The sequence below is a fragment of the Glycine max genome, chromosome 2 (assembly GCF_000004515.6).
Source record: "Glycine max cultivar Williams 82 chromosome 2, Glycine_max_v4.0, whole genome shotgun sequence".
Classification (NCBI taxonomy): Eukaryota; Viridiplantae; Streptophyta; class Magnoliopsida; order Fabales; family Fabaceae; genus Glycine; species Glycine max.
In genome coordinates, this window is record NC_016089.4 from 10,486,443 (window position 1) to 10,501,763 (window position 15,321).

At 28.7% G+C, this 15,321-nt stretch overlaps 2 protein-coding genes across 4 annotated transcripts; one reads left to right on the top strand and one right to left on the bottom strand.

Annotated features, from left to right (window-relative positions):
• The first annotated feature begins 1,050 nt into the window (after positions 1 to 1,050).
• LOC100306243 (uncharacterized) lies at positions 1,051 to 6,039 on the top strand. 3 transcript variants are annotated; one of them, XM_041005636.1, is made up of 5 exons: positions 1,051 to 1,254; positions 1,371 to 1,755; positions 5,249 to 5,311; positions 5,396 to 5,467; positions 5,623 to 6,039. In XM_041005636.1, exons 2-5 carry the CDS (start codon positions 1,384 to 1,386, stop codon positions 5,755 to 5,757), a joined length of 642 nt encoding a protein of 213 aa, XP_040861570.1. In that variant the 5' UTR covers positions 1,051 to 1,254; positions 1,371 to 1,383; the 3' UTR covers positions 5,758 to 6,039.
• A 2,071-nt stretch (positions 6,040 to 8,110) lies between these two features.
• NAC26 (NAC domain protein) lies at positions 8,111 to 9,957 on the bottom strand. Its single transcript, NM_001251275.1, is given in 3 exon segments — positions 8,111 to 8,714; positions 8,976 to 9,256; positions 9,518 to 9,957. Coding segments are annotated over 3 exon segments (840 nt in total). The 5' UTR covers positions 9,684 to 9,957; the 3' UTR covers positions 8,111 to 8,321.
• Between the last annotated feature and the right edge of the window lie 5,364 nt (positions 9,958 to 15,321).

Consider the following 15,321-nt stretch of genomic DNA (forward strand, 5'->3'; position numbering starts at 1 on the left):
ATGTGGAACCGTTTTCTTCTTGGGAAACTCGGTAGTGGGTACACCTTTATTTTATTTTTATTTTGTTATATAGATTAAATTAAGAATGCATAAAAAAGTTAACAATAAAATTAATGACAAGAATCAAATCGGTAATATTTGTACATATAAGAATCAATTTGATGATTTTTACGTATGGGGATCACATCGAGAATTCACACCATATATGGAGACTAAATTATACGTAACCATTTTTTTTTATAAATCTGGAAGTGGCAAAATTCTCTTTGAATGTTTAAAGTTACATGTTCATGATTCAAGATCACTTATTAAACTAAAATAATCTTAGTTATATAAATCACACACTCGATGCTTTTTTTTTTTTTGACAGAGAATTCTACCCCCATTTATTCCTGCAATTTACTCTGTCGGCGGGTGATCTAAAGTTATTTTTTTAAAAAAATAACTTCATGATTTTTTAATTTAATTTTTGAAGAAAAAGACGTGCTGTTAGAATTTATGAATTTATTAGGTTGAGGTATAGTTTTTTAATCTTTATACATGGTATTATTTTAAAGAAATTTGTTTTTGTTTTTCAAAATTGGCTGAACCGAAATTTGAAGTTGAAATTTCATGAAGGTTAGTTTGCGTGGGACATGTTTGGCAATGACTATATATAGGTGGTAGGTGTAGCATGGCAGCTCTTATGAAATAAATTATAATTAGAAGACAAGATCTCACTTAAGAATTTTTATTTTTTTAATAAAGATCTCTCACTCTCACTCAAGATAATCAGGATACTTTATAAAATGAAAAAAGAGATATACGTCACATCAAATATCATCTTGAAAAAATTATTGATGTAATATAATTAATTAAATATATATTATGTCATCACTAAATAATATAATAGAAACTGTTTTAAAAAAAGTTCAAAAACTATAACTAAGTTTATTAGACAAAAAAAAATATTTTATTTTTTGACAAATTAAATTGTACCATTCAACCTATTAATATTTCATCTTGTTTTCGGTTAGGCTGTTAACTTCATCATCTTTGTTAGAAGATTTGTCAATTTCACCTAGGGATTTGGTCATTGCTCAATACTCTATATTATATAGATTCCCTCCGTGTTCAATTTTTGTCTTCAGAACCCAAAAAGATTGAGTTTCCGTATTATAGTCCAATCATTTTCCCAAACTCTGTTCGTCGGTTGTACATCTCGTCATTCATAATTTATTCCAACTTCTATCTACCGTACCTCCTCGTGTTCATGTAAGCCCATCAAAATATATAACAACTTGCTTTTATGCATTAAGGTTCATGTTTTCATTATATAAAAATAAAATAAAAATAAAAACTTTTCTTTGTTTCTCTTTTCTTTGTATTAGCCTTTTGTTGTAGATGGCATTGGGGAGAAGGAGTGGACTCTTTGCTCTTGAAAAGCATTTTGCTTTCTATGGAGCATACCACAGCAACAAAATTAACATAGCAATCCACGTGTTGTTTGTTTGGCCAATTTTTTTCTCGGCCCTTCTTATTCTCTATTTTGTCCCTCTCCCTCCCTTATTCAACCTTCAAAACTTGGAGTTTTCCATGTGGGAGAACTATGTGATATTGGTTTGGAATGTTGGGTTTTTGGTTGCTTTGCTCTACTCAGTTTTCTATGTTTCTTTGGATCTGAAAGCTGGCTCTTTGGCTGCTTTGCTTTGTGCTCTTTGTTGGATTGGTAGTAGCTTTGTTGCAAGCCAACTTGGGTTGTCTCTAGCTTGGAAGGTAAACAATGTTGTTGGGTTTTGTTGATATGAACATGGTAATATATGATATGTTCTATTATTTTTGTGAATTCATGGGAGAACCATGTCTGTTTTTCATTTATGATTAATCAATTTGTTGGGTTTTATTATTGATCTGAATATGGTGCTGTATGATATGTTCTATTATTTTTGTGAATTCATGGGAGAGCCACATGTTTGTTTTTCATCTATCATTGCACACTTTTTTTCTCTAGTTTGGAAAGTAATTAAACCATGTTGTTGGGTTTTGTTTATATGAACAAGGTAGTATATCATATGTTCTTCTAGTATTATTTCTGTGGATTCATTGGAGCCATGCTTGTTTTTCATCTATGATTACACACTTTTTTGTTTTTCTCTAGTTTGGAAGGTAAACCATGTTGTTAGGTTTTATTGATATGAACTTGGTAGTATATCATATGTTTTATTTTTGAATTCATGGGAGCCATGCTTGTTTTTCATCCATGATTACACACACTTTTTTGTTTTTCTCTAGCTTGGAAGGTAAATCAGGTTGTTGGATTTTCTTAATATTGGTAGTATATGATATGTTATGTTTTTATGAATTCCATTCTGCCTATGGGAGCTTTTTTTTTTTTTTTTTACATTATGATTACATGTATTGGATAAGGAAACCTGTTTTTTCTGTATTTGTCTTTTTTTTATCTCTGACATGACCACAAATTGCAAGTAGCTTCTGGAAATGGAAATTAATTTAGACTTCAATGTTTGCGATAGGGATGGAAATGTATATTAGCCTATGTGTGCGTTTTGACCTTTTTTAAATTTTTAAGTTATTATAAAGCATAAAATAAAATAAAAATTAGAAAGGAATGGTATGGGAAAGAGCAGGGAGAGAAGAGAGGGCCAAGAGTGGGGTCAGAAAGATAGAGGGAGAGAGTATGAAGAGAGCATGGAGAAAAGGATGGGGATGGAGGAGAAAGAGAGTGGGAGAGAGACAAGAGAAGCCTACCTCCTCTTAAAATTATTTTATCCAATTTTTCAAAAATAAAACTTTTCTCATAGTTGTTTAACTATTTATTTTTAAGAATATCTTCAGTGGTAATTCTTACCGAATTTTTAAATACAAGAACATGATTTTATCAAAGTTCATAGTTGCAACTTGGAACTAACTGAGGTGTAACAACAATTCTTATATAAAAATAATTAATTTCAATTTTTTTAGTGTTGGTCAAGTTAATTTTTTTTATGTACTTGGTCAAGTCAATGTTGTATACTATATAATAAAACGTATACAGAATAAAAATAATAATAAGACTCATCAAAAGTGAGTTATAAAAGAAAAGAAAAAAGAAAAAGAGGATGGAGCCAGCATTGAAGATACTATAAAGAAGATAAACCAAAAGCAAGTTTTGGGCAACACTACCTAAGAATACAAGGTATTTTGTTTTAACTAAAAATTTCAATGTAATTCAGAGAAACTGGAACTTAGTGAAAGAGGAACATAATGCAAAAGGCCAAATTTAGATACAATAAATTAGGTGGAGTCAGTCATGCGATCCTATTATATTAAAAGGCAAATTTTAAAAAATCACTTTGAGTAAAGCTTTTGTTTTTAATGACTTCTCCTGATGTTTTATTTTGTCTTCTATTACCTTTATCAGCTACCCTCCCTTTGATTAACTTTTCTCACATCTATTTTCTATTCCCATGAGAAAACTACCTTAGGCAAGACTCTGACATCTTATTAATAGGCACTACTCTTTATTTTCCCAAATAGTACATTGGTTTATCATCTTTTCTTTTCTTTGTGTATTGATTGTCCATTCATCCATCTCAACATTGGCCCTGCAGTTGTTTGGTAGAGTTTTCCTTTGAGAGAATGGCACGCACTTTAAGATCATAAATTATGTCTGAAACATACCTCTATTTCATCCCCTTACTTGAATCACATGTATGACAGATATCCAGGGTGAATTAATAAGATGGATCCAAAATAGTTAATCCTTTAGAATTAAATCTGATCACATAATTGATTTTAGATAAACTTTTAATTGTTTGTTGTCCCATAACAAAAGATTTCATAATTGATTCTAGATCTATAATTAATTATAAATTAAAGTAATTTTAAGTAGTTTTCACATCAGATCAAAATTTTATATTAAATTATACTTTTAATTTGATTTTATAATAAAAATATTTAAATGTAAATCATATCAAATAAAAATTAATTTTAACTAAAATCAATTATGTTGATAATCAATTTTCTCAATGTTTATTCAAACAGACTAAAGCATTTCTATTTCACATCTCACTCAAGTTACAGTCCTACACTAAAAAGGATTTCATAAGCTTTTTCTCTCAGCTAAAGACTCAAGTTTAGAATTTACTTTCTTTTAACCCTCTCAAGAGAAAATACTTTAAACAGATCGCATATGGATTCTTTACTTGATAGGCACTTGAGAATTGAGACACATTATGTTCTTTGGAGTTTCAATTTGAAATCATGTATAGTGGAGGATAAATTCTAGTTCCACAATCTATAAATGTTGCAACAAAGATATATAGTATTTCGAACCTTATATCTTTCAGTTGCTACTGTAGTATTGTATTGCTTAGATATTTGGTCATCTTAAACATAGGAATTTATTTTTGTTTCAAAGTATTATGCTTGTAACTATTTAATGATAGTGTAAATAATGTAAAATAGAATTTCCTATTCTAAACAGAGTATTTCAGTTATGTAATTTTGAGGTCTGTTTGTTCCTCAATCATGTTTGTGCTCTGTGTTCCTATTCTCACTTTCATCTTCCTTTCTTATTTGGGTGCTTATTTGTTCTTTTCCCCAACTTCCTGATGTCACAAATTTCTGGCAGAGGTTCGGGTTGCAATTTCACTGATTGTTCCTTTTTCTTCTGTTAATAAATAGTATGTTAAAAAGAGAATGTTACTAGCATTTCTTACTATTGCAATTCAATTCTTCCCTCCCCTCATTCCTTCAACTAAGAAAAAGAATTTGATCTTCGGCTTATATCATAGAATCAGGGCTTGGAGGCAGCTACCTCTAACACTTTAACATAGCTGAATAATCCATGTTTGGTATAAAGGCGAGTTTTTATGTTGGCTTTTGTCTACCGAGAGCCTAACACAACTCTCCTCCTTAACCCGGACTTGGGACCAACTATGAAGAAATATAGGCGGAGTAAACACCTAGTATAGCTATGCTAGTTTATTTTGTTAGCTAGATACATTCATGCAAAACACCATGTGCATGGAAGTTGGAAATGTTGCAGCGCGTATTTCAATGTAAATCCATCAGATAAAAACAAAATGAATACAAAAGCAAGGGTCCTAATCTATTGGAAGAATTATTTTTGTCTTAAACGTAATTTGTAACTGATTTCCAAACATGCTCCATGTTGTTACATGCAAAATAGGAAAAATATTTTCTTTCTGCATAGATAAACATCAACATAACATTCCTCATCTTTTGCTCTTTTGATCATGTTTAGGTTGTTCTTGTGGTTCAGATAGTATGTTGGACAGGGCAGTTCATTGGTCATGGAGTATTTGAGGTTAGCTATTGTTATATCAACTCAATCTCTAACTTAAACATTTCTTATATTAATGTGTCTGAGAATGAGATCATACATTTTCAGAAACGAGCTCCTGCTCTTTTGGATAACCTCATTCAGGCCTTTGTAATGGGTCCTTTCTTTGTATTGCTAGAGGTATTGTACCTACAACTACAAATTTCAGATTTTAGATTCCTAATACTATTTTCTCTCTTGCATGGTTCTTTACCTTTCCTTGATATTAATTAGTTTATTGCTTGAATATGTAGTAGTAATCATTTATATCAGGCTATAACTATAAGTCTATAAAGGCTACTTGTTTAATGCAGGTTCTCCAGACTTTATTTGGTTATGAGCCATATCCAGGATTTAATTCAACAGTGAAAGCAAAAGTTGAAGCCAACATAAATGAGTGGCAAGAAAGTAAGCAGAAACTAATATCTTAGCTTCTTCTTAAGTTTGTGCATCTTTAAAAGTTAAATGATCTCCCCCAACAGAGGAAGAATAAAAGCTACAAATGATCATATATGTATGGTACTAGGGTATATATGCCTTTCAGGATAATTGTGTATATGCCTTGTATATTTGTTGAGAAGACACAGTATATCATATTATCATGGGCATGCTACTATGTTATTCTAATAGAAGCATCGACTCTGTATTTTGTTCGTGTGGTTTGAATACTCTCTTTGGACGTGGCAATATATGAACAGGTGATTGTGTAAAAATGTTTACACTAACATTTGATTGCTCAAAATTAATTGGTATAGGAAATAACATTTATCGTGGTCCCTATATCCTGGTTTTGTGGGCCTCTATTTTCAAGGTCCCTTTATCCCTTCTATCTTTGATAAATGTCATGAATGATTGCGATACTTATGTAAGTATAGTCGTACTTTTTAAAACAACATTTTGGTTGGAAAAAAAATTCAAACTATTCCTTTATGTATATAATTTTTTTTCCATTTATTAGACTTTTGAACTTGAGATGTTATTAAAAGATTCGATGTTAATTTCACTAGGTTCATAATATTGGTTCCTGTCAATAGCTTTATGAATAAGTAAACAAGGGTTTGACGTGTTAAATTTATCAGATGAACTGAATGCATGCCTAAAGTGCTTGATCATAATTCTGATTTCTGAAGACGTGTTAGTCAAGAAAAAATTATAATTCTAGCTTGTCTCGTATTTTTAAGAAACGTTGAATGTAAAAGGTATTTTAAATTCCACTTTGCTGACCACTACCAAATGGATAATTAGCAATCATTGTTGCAAGATAATGAATAGCAAAACCGTTTGAAATTTGAAGTTGCCTTCAATATAATGTCTATATCTCGGTTGAGTCAAGCTTTATTCCTTGTAAACTTGAGCCACATCCCTTTTATGCGTTAAGATTACCAATAAGAGAAAATTACGCATTTTGAAATTGAATACGAGACTTACCTTGATATAATTATTATAATGTCATTAGTCTGGGTTACTGTTTTCCATTACAAGTTTTTAGGAGACTATTAACTTATTATGCAAATCAATATATACTTGTAATTTAAGTATTGAAGTATAAGTGATTAATGTATTAAAATTATAATTGAATTGTTGATAAAAATAATTTTTTTGCCAAATTTTATTTCTCTTTGAATTAAGTTTTTTTTATTTGTAAAAACTCAGATATGAGATCTTGTTTAAAAAAATCGAATCTAATATTACTTTATTTTATTTTGTAGAATCTTTCTTTTCAATCATATTTTTTTTATCTATAAGATTTTAATCTGAAATCTTATTTAAATTATCTAATTTAATATTACTTAAACCACAACAATCTATCAAATATTTTTGTATACATGACATGGTGAATAAAGAAAATTCAGTTGTTTGAGAATGAAGGCTTGAGTAATATGGTTCATCATATTAACTTCGTTTATTAATTAGCAATATTATGTCACGGCATTGAAGTGCTTATGTGGATTTACACAAGTCCAAATAAATGCTGCATTTCATCCGTTTCGTGTCCTAGACCAATTAAACATCCCTAGAATGCTAAGCACTCAAACCAAATTAAATACTAGCAAATCAATATGAAAATGAATATAGATACATTTTACATAATACATTTAACACAAACACACACGACTCATTCAAATGATTAGTTTGTCTAACTTCTACTTTAATTTATATTAACTAGCAATTTTCTGACGAAACAAACACAAGGATTTGTACTTTTATAAAGGGGTGAACCTCAGCCACATATTATTATATATTATATATAATAGTGCATGCACATGCCAACCTTCTCAACACGTCATTTCCAATTCTATATCGATCAACACCGCCGTTATCATTTGGGATAAGCAACCCACAAGGTGCCACCAATCACGAATTAAATTAATAGTAATTGGTTTGAAAACTCCTTTCTGCTTCAATTATTGACTCGCAGTACATAATTTGCCAATTATATATATATATATATATATATATATATATATATATACTTGGTCAAAATAAATAATCATTGTGATGATGTGCACGATGGAAACTGGTGGCTTAGCCTTATTTGGCTTCAAATGCTACCCAAGCATGATCTAAGCCTCCAGTTTGAATTTGAACTGTATAAGAATAAGAATAAGGAATCTAATTCCATGTTTTTGAATTTAAATTAGGAGCTAATACTTGTACGTTTACATAAAGATAAATGTTCACAATAATTAGATTTTTTATTGAATAACCTGATTACTCTTAATAATGGGACTCATGTGCAATTTTACTAAATAATATAAAAAAAAGTGTTGAGAAAAGTGTTACTTAATGAATGGTATTTCTTACAAAGAGTATATATATATATACAATTTCTATGGGAGCTATCTGATTGGATATCACTGAAAATTCTTATATTTATATATATATATATATATATATATATATTTACAAAGAATCTTCAGGATTATTTAATTGGTGACGCTTATCGTCATGTCCAAATAATCCAATTTCATTTTTTTTAATATTTTTTTTGGCATTATCCTCTTTGATAATACACTTGGTTCACAAATATGGTGGGGTTGATGGTGCTATTTTGTTTCACTTGGTACTTCCCTGAATCTGCTGCATAAGGGATTTCAACCGGCTGTGGTTTTACGAACGGGTCTATTCCACCATTGGCAGTGTTAATTTGAAAATCAAAGGTTGAATTGTATGTGGCATCAGATAATATATGTGATATTGGACCCAAGTAATCCATTTCCAAAAGATGAGTAAGGGAACTAGTCCTTGGAAATTTCACCATTTCTTGTTCACTGTCATTGTTTGCTGGTGTAAGATTGATTTGGGCTATTGGGTATTCCTCTTTTGCCTCCATTGACTTTCCAATGTTCTTCTTCTTGTAGATCCTACACAAGACCCAGTCGTCTAGCTGATGACATATCCATGTACAAGAGTAAGGTTAACTAATTAAAAAAAAAACATTAAATAGCAAACTTAGAGTAATTTCAAACCGTTAAAATATATAATATATAGGAATTAAAGAGTTTTTTCGTGGCAACAGTCCTATCTGATTAAAAAAAAGAATTTTGTTGTTTTAATAATCTTACCTGATTTGAAGAGAATTACTTCTGATAAAAAATATGTTGTTTTGTACCAAAAATATATACTAACAAGTAAGGCAAAGGCTTACCCTCATGGATCCAACTTGTCTATTGGCTTGTCTTCTTGATCCAATTAATCTATACTCATGCATAATCCAATCTGTCTTGAGACCCTTTGGTGGCTTACCCTTATAAAAAACCAAAGCCTTCTTCACCCCTACATGCTTAGACCCACTATAGATTGCTTTATCTGTGCCAGTGGCCTTCCAATACCCAGACACGGTTGCTCTATTAGGCCTCACCCCATTTGGATACTTCCTCTCTCGTGGACTAAAGAAGTACCACTCCTTTTCTCCAAAGTCTGTTTTTTCTGTATTTCATGAGAAATCAACATGTAAGAACAAGTGAAACATGCACATGAACATATTATAATAAGGTGCAACATATTCAAATATAGACAATAGTCACAAAGGTTTAATTTTATTTTTTTTCTGTCAAAACAGAAGTCAGGTACCAAGGATTTATAATATAGCCCACGCACTTTACTCAACCAATTGAGTTAGACTTTCTTATAAGCACAAAAGTTTTATTAGCAAGTGATATTGTAATATATGCTAATACATGTAATTACCAGGTAATTCCCATGGATCAAACTTATAGATATCCACTTCTGGGATGATTGATGCAGGGCATGGTCTTGATGTGGCTTGGTTGCAAAGATAGTAAACAATTAGTTCTTCATCAGTGGGATGAAACCTGAAGCCAGGTGGGAGTACAGAGCTTGTTCTGTTCTCCATTGAGTTAAAATGAAAATCAAAACAAGTTTGAATTGAAAACTATATGGAATAGTTTTCTGTTGGCTTCTTTTGCTAATTATTGGGACAAGAGAGGGAAAGGATTTTTTTTTGTAAGGAGAAGATTGAAAGCAAAGCTTAGAGAGAAATCAGGGTGTTTGAAATGTTTGCAATGAAGTGGAGGCCCCTTTTATCTTTGAGGTTTCTTCGTTTGTGTGGAGGAGTTGCATGGCTTTGATTGGTTCCTAAGATGACTTTTCTGCACCTTAGTATATGCGTCATCTCACCATAATGCACGAGATTCCTTATCTATATAATACTAATATCATATAATATCTCCAACAAAAAAAATCATATAATATACCAACAAAAATTGGTCCAAGGTCAAAATCATATTTCACGATAATTTAGGTTCAATTGTTAAGGAATAAAATTATTTCCACAATAATCTCAAGGAATTAGCGAAATTTATTCCAAAAATAATATTATAAAAAAATTATATACTAATAGTATATATTTATTAAACTCTTTTTTGCAATGTTTTTCTTTTATCTTCTATTTTATGTATATTTTTTATACATTATATGAATGCAATTTCTCATCATACACCAATGAGGGTCCATAACTCTCTCACCTATCTGTTATCTGACTTTTTTTCCTTTTTTTTGAGATATATGGTGCAACACAAGCACTTCTTTCTGTACGCTGGGTTGCACTCCATATTCTGAATACGGATATTATTGGAATATATTCCAGATATATAAAAGTTTCACATAACTGTGATGTCAGCAGCCAGTTTTCTAAATTTTTGGATCACTAACATGTCACTATTTGATATGGAGTGATGTTCAAAGAAGGAGGAATGGAAAAATCATGAAACTTTATTTTTTATCTTTTAAATGATTCCTTCAATTCCTTTTGCTTATTATTTGCTTTTGGGTCCAACTTCGAAGCAAGTGACTACCAAAGATTTGTTTTTTTTAAGGAATTTCCTTGTTGCATTAACTGCATTTTGTATAAGTTTTATTTACAACGCAACAATGAACAATAAACGCTATTTATTATGCACATTTCTTGAAGAAAAATGACTAATTTGATTTTCATCATACATCAAGTTACTGTGGCACTAAAAAAAATCTATTTTCTCAATATTGTGTGTAAAAAAAAGTTGGAGATATGCTCGAACATACAAACTTTGTCATACAAATTCATTGACCAAAACTGTAGTGGAAATCAACCTTGATTTATACCAAATCTGTTTTATTTTGTAATGTTTATTTAATTAATTTGTACGGGAATTCATGTTTGGTACAATAATTCGTACGGGAATTCATCATAGTATTCCGATAGTAGACTAATTATACGATCCCATCAAATAAATTTGATCTCTTTGGGTAAATTATTTAATTTTATCTATTGGGAGTAGTATTTTTGAAAATGATTAAATTAAATTTGGAAGAATAGCCATTTTAAAAATTATTAAAATAGTTTAAAAAATTAGATAAACGCGTATTAATTAATCTTCTATGGAAAAAGCATATGATAGTCACTTCTATTGTAAATGAAATTCGGCAAATCAGCAATAATTACGCAATTTCTTTTCAAAAGATGTTTGGGATATGAGAATGAGACATGTGCCTCATACGTGTTCACCACCTTGCATATAAAGAAAAAATAACAAATAAGTCAGCGAGAGAGAGCAATAATTTCGTTCACTCAATACTAATACTATAATTCCTTTACGTTGGTTTGGCACGAATGAAGGTGGAGAAAGAAAGTATGGAGTCTTCTAATGGAGCTTTTCTAAAACCATAATAAGAAAATATCTACAATGCTAGAATTCTTTGTCTTTTTAAGATAAACTTGGGAACTTATATTCCTTGTGTTGCGTGTTTCATTGATTTTTTTTTTAATTATTCCCTGGTATTTGAAGCCTTCGTTTTAGAAGTTAGACCATGCTATGCTTGAATGTGATAAATAATGATTGAACAAAAAAAGTCAAAGTTATTTTAACTTCAATTTGAAAAATATATTTCTTACATATATCTTTATATTATTTGCAAAGTTTGTTTTGAGAAAAAAAAAATTAAACATTGAAATATATATTTCTTCTTTTAATGCCCCCAAAAAGATGTAATATAAAAAAAATATGCAATAGATATAATTTTGTTATTTATTTTTATTTATTGATACGATAAATGATTGCTTTGTTGTGCATTTGAAAGTTGATATAAGACTTTTTTAAATAATGTTTTTTAATTAAGAAACAAAGAACGGATTTTTTTTAAATATATTACAATGATTTTTTTGTTCAACATACGAGGTACATGTTATGTTGAAGAGTTAAAAGTAAAAATATTTTATTAGGATAAAATTTCATCATATTATAACACAAAAATCGTTAATTACTTTATATATTTTATTTATTTTATTTTCATTTTTTAACATGTACGTACGATTGATAATATGATAGCAAAAACGTTTTAAATATCCGAGTAATGCTAAATTTTCTATAAATCTTATATTTACTTTCCTGTTATTTTTAAATAAATATAAAAAAATATTTACAATGGTTTCACCTGTTGAGGATTAGATTTAAAATTATTTTAAATATTATATAATGGGGCAAGTGTATAAAATTCTTCGTGAAGTAGTCAGCAAAGGTAGCTATCAGAGTGTCACTTACCAAGGTGACGCGTGTCCTTCCAAAAGGGGTAGGTTTGAACTTGGAAAGTGAGAAGATAAGCACTAACTTATAAAAGAGAATAAAATAACTTGTGCTAGTGTTGTGGTTATTCTTATTACCTGGACAAGTCATCAGCTACACCTAATTAACAAGAGAATATCATATTATGGCATGGTATTAATTTAATATTATATGTTATGATTACAAACAATTTAATAGTATCTTTTATTATATATATATATACAAGAAAAAAATATTTTTCTATTCTTAATTATAAGAAGGAGAATGCTAACCATTATTATAAGCACATTCTTTAATAAACTTAGGTTGTGTTTGTATTAAAGTTCGTTGAATGGAGAAGTAACATTTTGTTATTATCACATTTGCTGCATTGAGATGTGAGAAATTACTTTTGGAAAGCCTGTGATAGTTTTTTAAATAAATTTTCAAACATACACTTAAAGTAAAAAAAAAAGAAAAAAAAACTTTTGGAAGGCAAAAAATTATATTGTTTATAGTATTTTTTTTCTTATGATTTCTATATTAAATATTTTTTTCTTTTAATTTCTTAATCAATATTTTAAAAACACTAATTACAAGAATCTTATAAAAAATTATTTTATTATTAAATTTCTTTTTTACTCATAATTACTTATGAGATCTATTAATGATTACATTTATTTTTCTATAAAAATGAATATATTTATTGAACTATCAAGTATATTCATTAGTTAAAAAATTATTTTTTAAAAAAATAATTATTTCTTAAATCATTAATGCAATGGATAATTATAAAATAAAATTAAAATTTATGAAAAATTAAATAATATCATCATTTTTATTGGTGTCAATAAATTCAGTGGATTTTTTATAGGACCGGAGTTAGTAGTTATTTTATTTTATAATTTTTTAATATATATATATATATATATATATATATATATATATATATAATTTGATAAAATGTTTATGTAAATAATTCAAATATATTTATAATTTTAATTTAATAATTTATAGTTTATACGTTATATAAAATTATTGTTAAATATATAGATTTTATGTAAATGCTTAGACGTAAAAAATGAAAAAAAATCATATAAATCAGTAAGAATAATTAATAAAAAAATTTAAATAATTATAATTATAAATATAGATATTTTGTTCGCCACTTCTCCGGTTCTATTTGCTGCTACTGCTAGGTAGACAAGTATGAGGCAAATTTCCCCATCTGGGGTAGTTTTAGAAACTATTTTCCCAGATGGGGTCGTTTCTAAATTATTTCCAACATGGGACAGTTATTTACGTGAAAAGCATGTCATGCAGGACCCAAACCGCCAGAACCAATGGCGAGTTTGGTGTCCTTGAGCAAATCGCCAGCGTCAATGGCGATACGCGCATGCAGAGGCTAAATCGCCAGTCCAAATGGCGACATGTTTAGCGCTTTGGGAATCGCCAATCAAACAAGCGAGTTCCATGGTCTGAAGCTGCAGGTCTACGTCGCAGGCGCTTTTTCAGTGCAAACTAGGTTTCAGGTACTTTTTCAGAGAAAGGGGAGTTGCAACTGCCATTGGCGAGTTGCCTGCAAGTTGCAACTTCCATTGGCGATTTAGGGCAGAAAAAATAGCCATTAGGATTGGCGATTTTGTGCTTATAAATACGAAAACTCTTCCTTCAGTCAGTTGTGTGCTCACAATCACAAGTAACGTTTTTAGTTGTTCTTGAAATCACAAGTAGCTTAGACGAAGAATTCTTTCCACTTTCAGTTGTGTGTGCTCACAATCAATGGCTTTGAGTTTTCTGAATGCACAAGGAGCTTTGAGTTTTCTGAGTGTTTAGGGATTTATCCGCATAAAGTTTTAAATTTGTTTGCTTGAACTTAAATATTCGAATCAGGTTTGTAATTTTGAAATTAATAATTTGTGTTATAATTTTTTTTAACTATATTTTTATAGCAGTTAGAAGGTATAGTTTTTAGTAATTCTTTAATTAAATTAGTTTTATATTTTTATTTCGTAATGTCCCGTAAAATAATTTGTATTATTATTTTTTTAATGTAATTTTTTGTAGCAGTTTCAATGTATAGTTTTTATGAAATTTTTAATTAAATAAGTTTTATATTTTATATGATTGTTTGTGTGTATAAAATAGAAGAAATTTGTCATCAAATTTTTAATTGGTTTGAAATTTGGTTCTTGAGGGTTAACTTTATGAATGAGGTTCGTAAATTTCTGTCAAATAAATTATATTATAAAATATTTTTGAAGTAATTTTTTAGACCAGTTTAAATTTATAGTTGTTAATAATTTTTTAATTAAATTAGTTTTATATTTTATATCCTTATTTGTGTGTATAAAATAGAAGAAATATGTCATGATATTTATTTAAAGAAAATATTTGAGTCCTGAAAAAATTTGGTAAATATGAAATTTTTAGTATATTTTTAATTAGATTAGGTTGGTGTTGATAGTTTGTTAAAAATAACATGTTCTTATATATATTAAAAAAATTATAATTGATAATACGTTTCTTTTTTGGAAGTCAAAATAATACGTTCTTTTTTTGAAATTAATAATTTGTGTTATAATTTTATCTAAGTAACTATTTATAGCAGTTTGAATGTATAGTTTTTATTAATTTTATAATTAAATTAGATTTATAGTTTATTTTGTAGTTTCCAGTAAAATAATTTATATGATAATTTTTTTTAAGTAATCTTTAATTAGAAGTAGATTTTTGCTTTAAAGTAATTTTTTTATTTCTTAGTTTGCAATAAAACAATTTGTATCATAATTTTCTTGTAGTAATTTTTAATTAAAACTAGATTTCAGCTTTAAGAAATTTTTTTAAGTAATTTTTTTTATTTTTTAGTTTCCAGTAAAATAATTTGTATTTGTATTATAATTTTTTTAAAGTAATTTTTAATTAAAACTAGATTTCGGCTTTCAAGTTATTTTT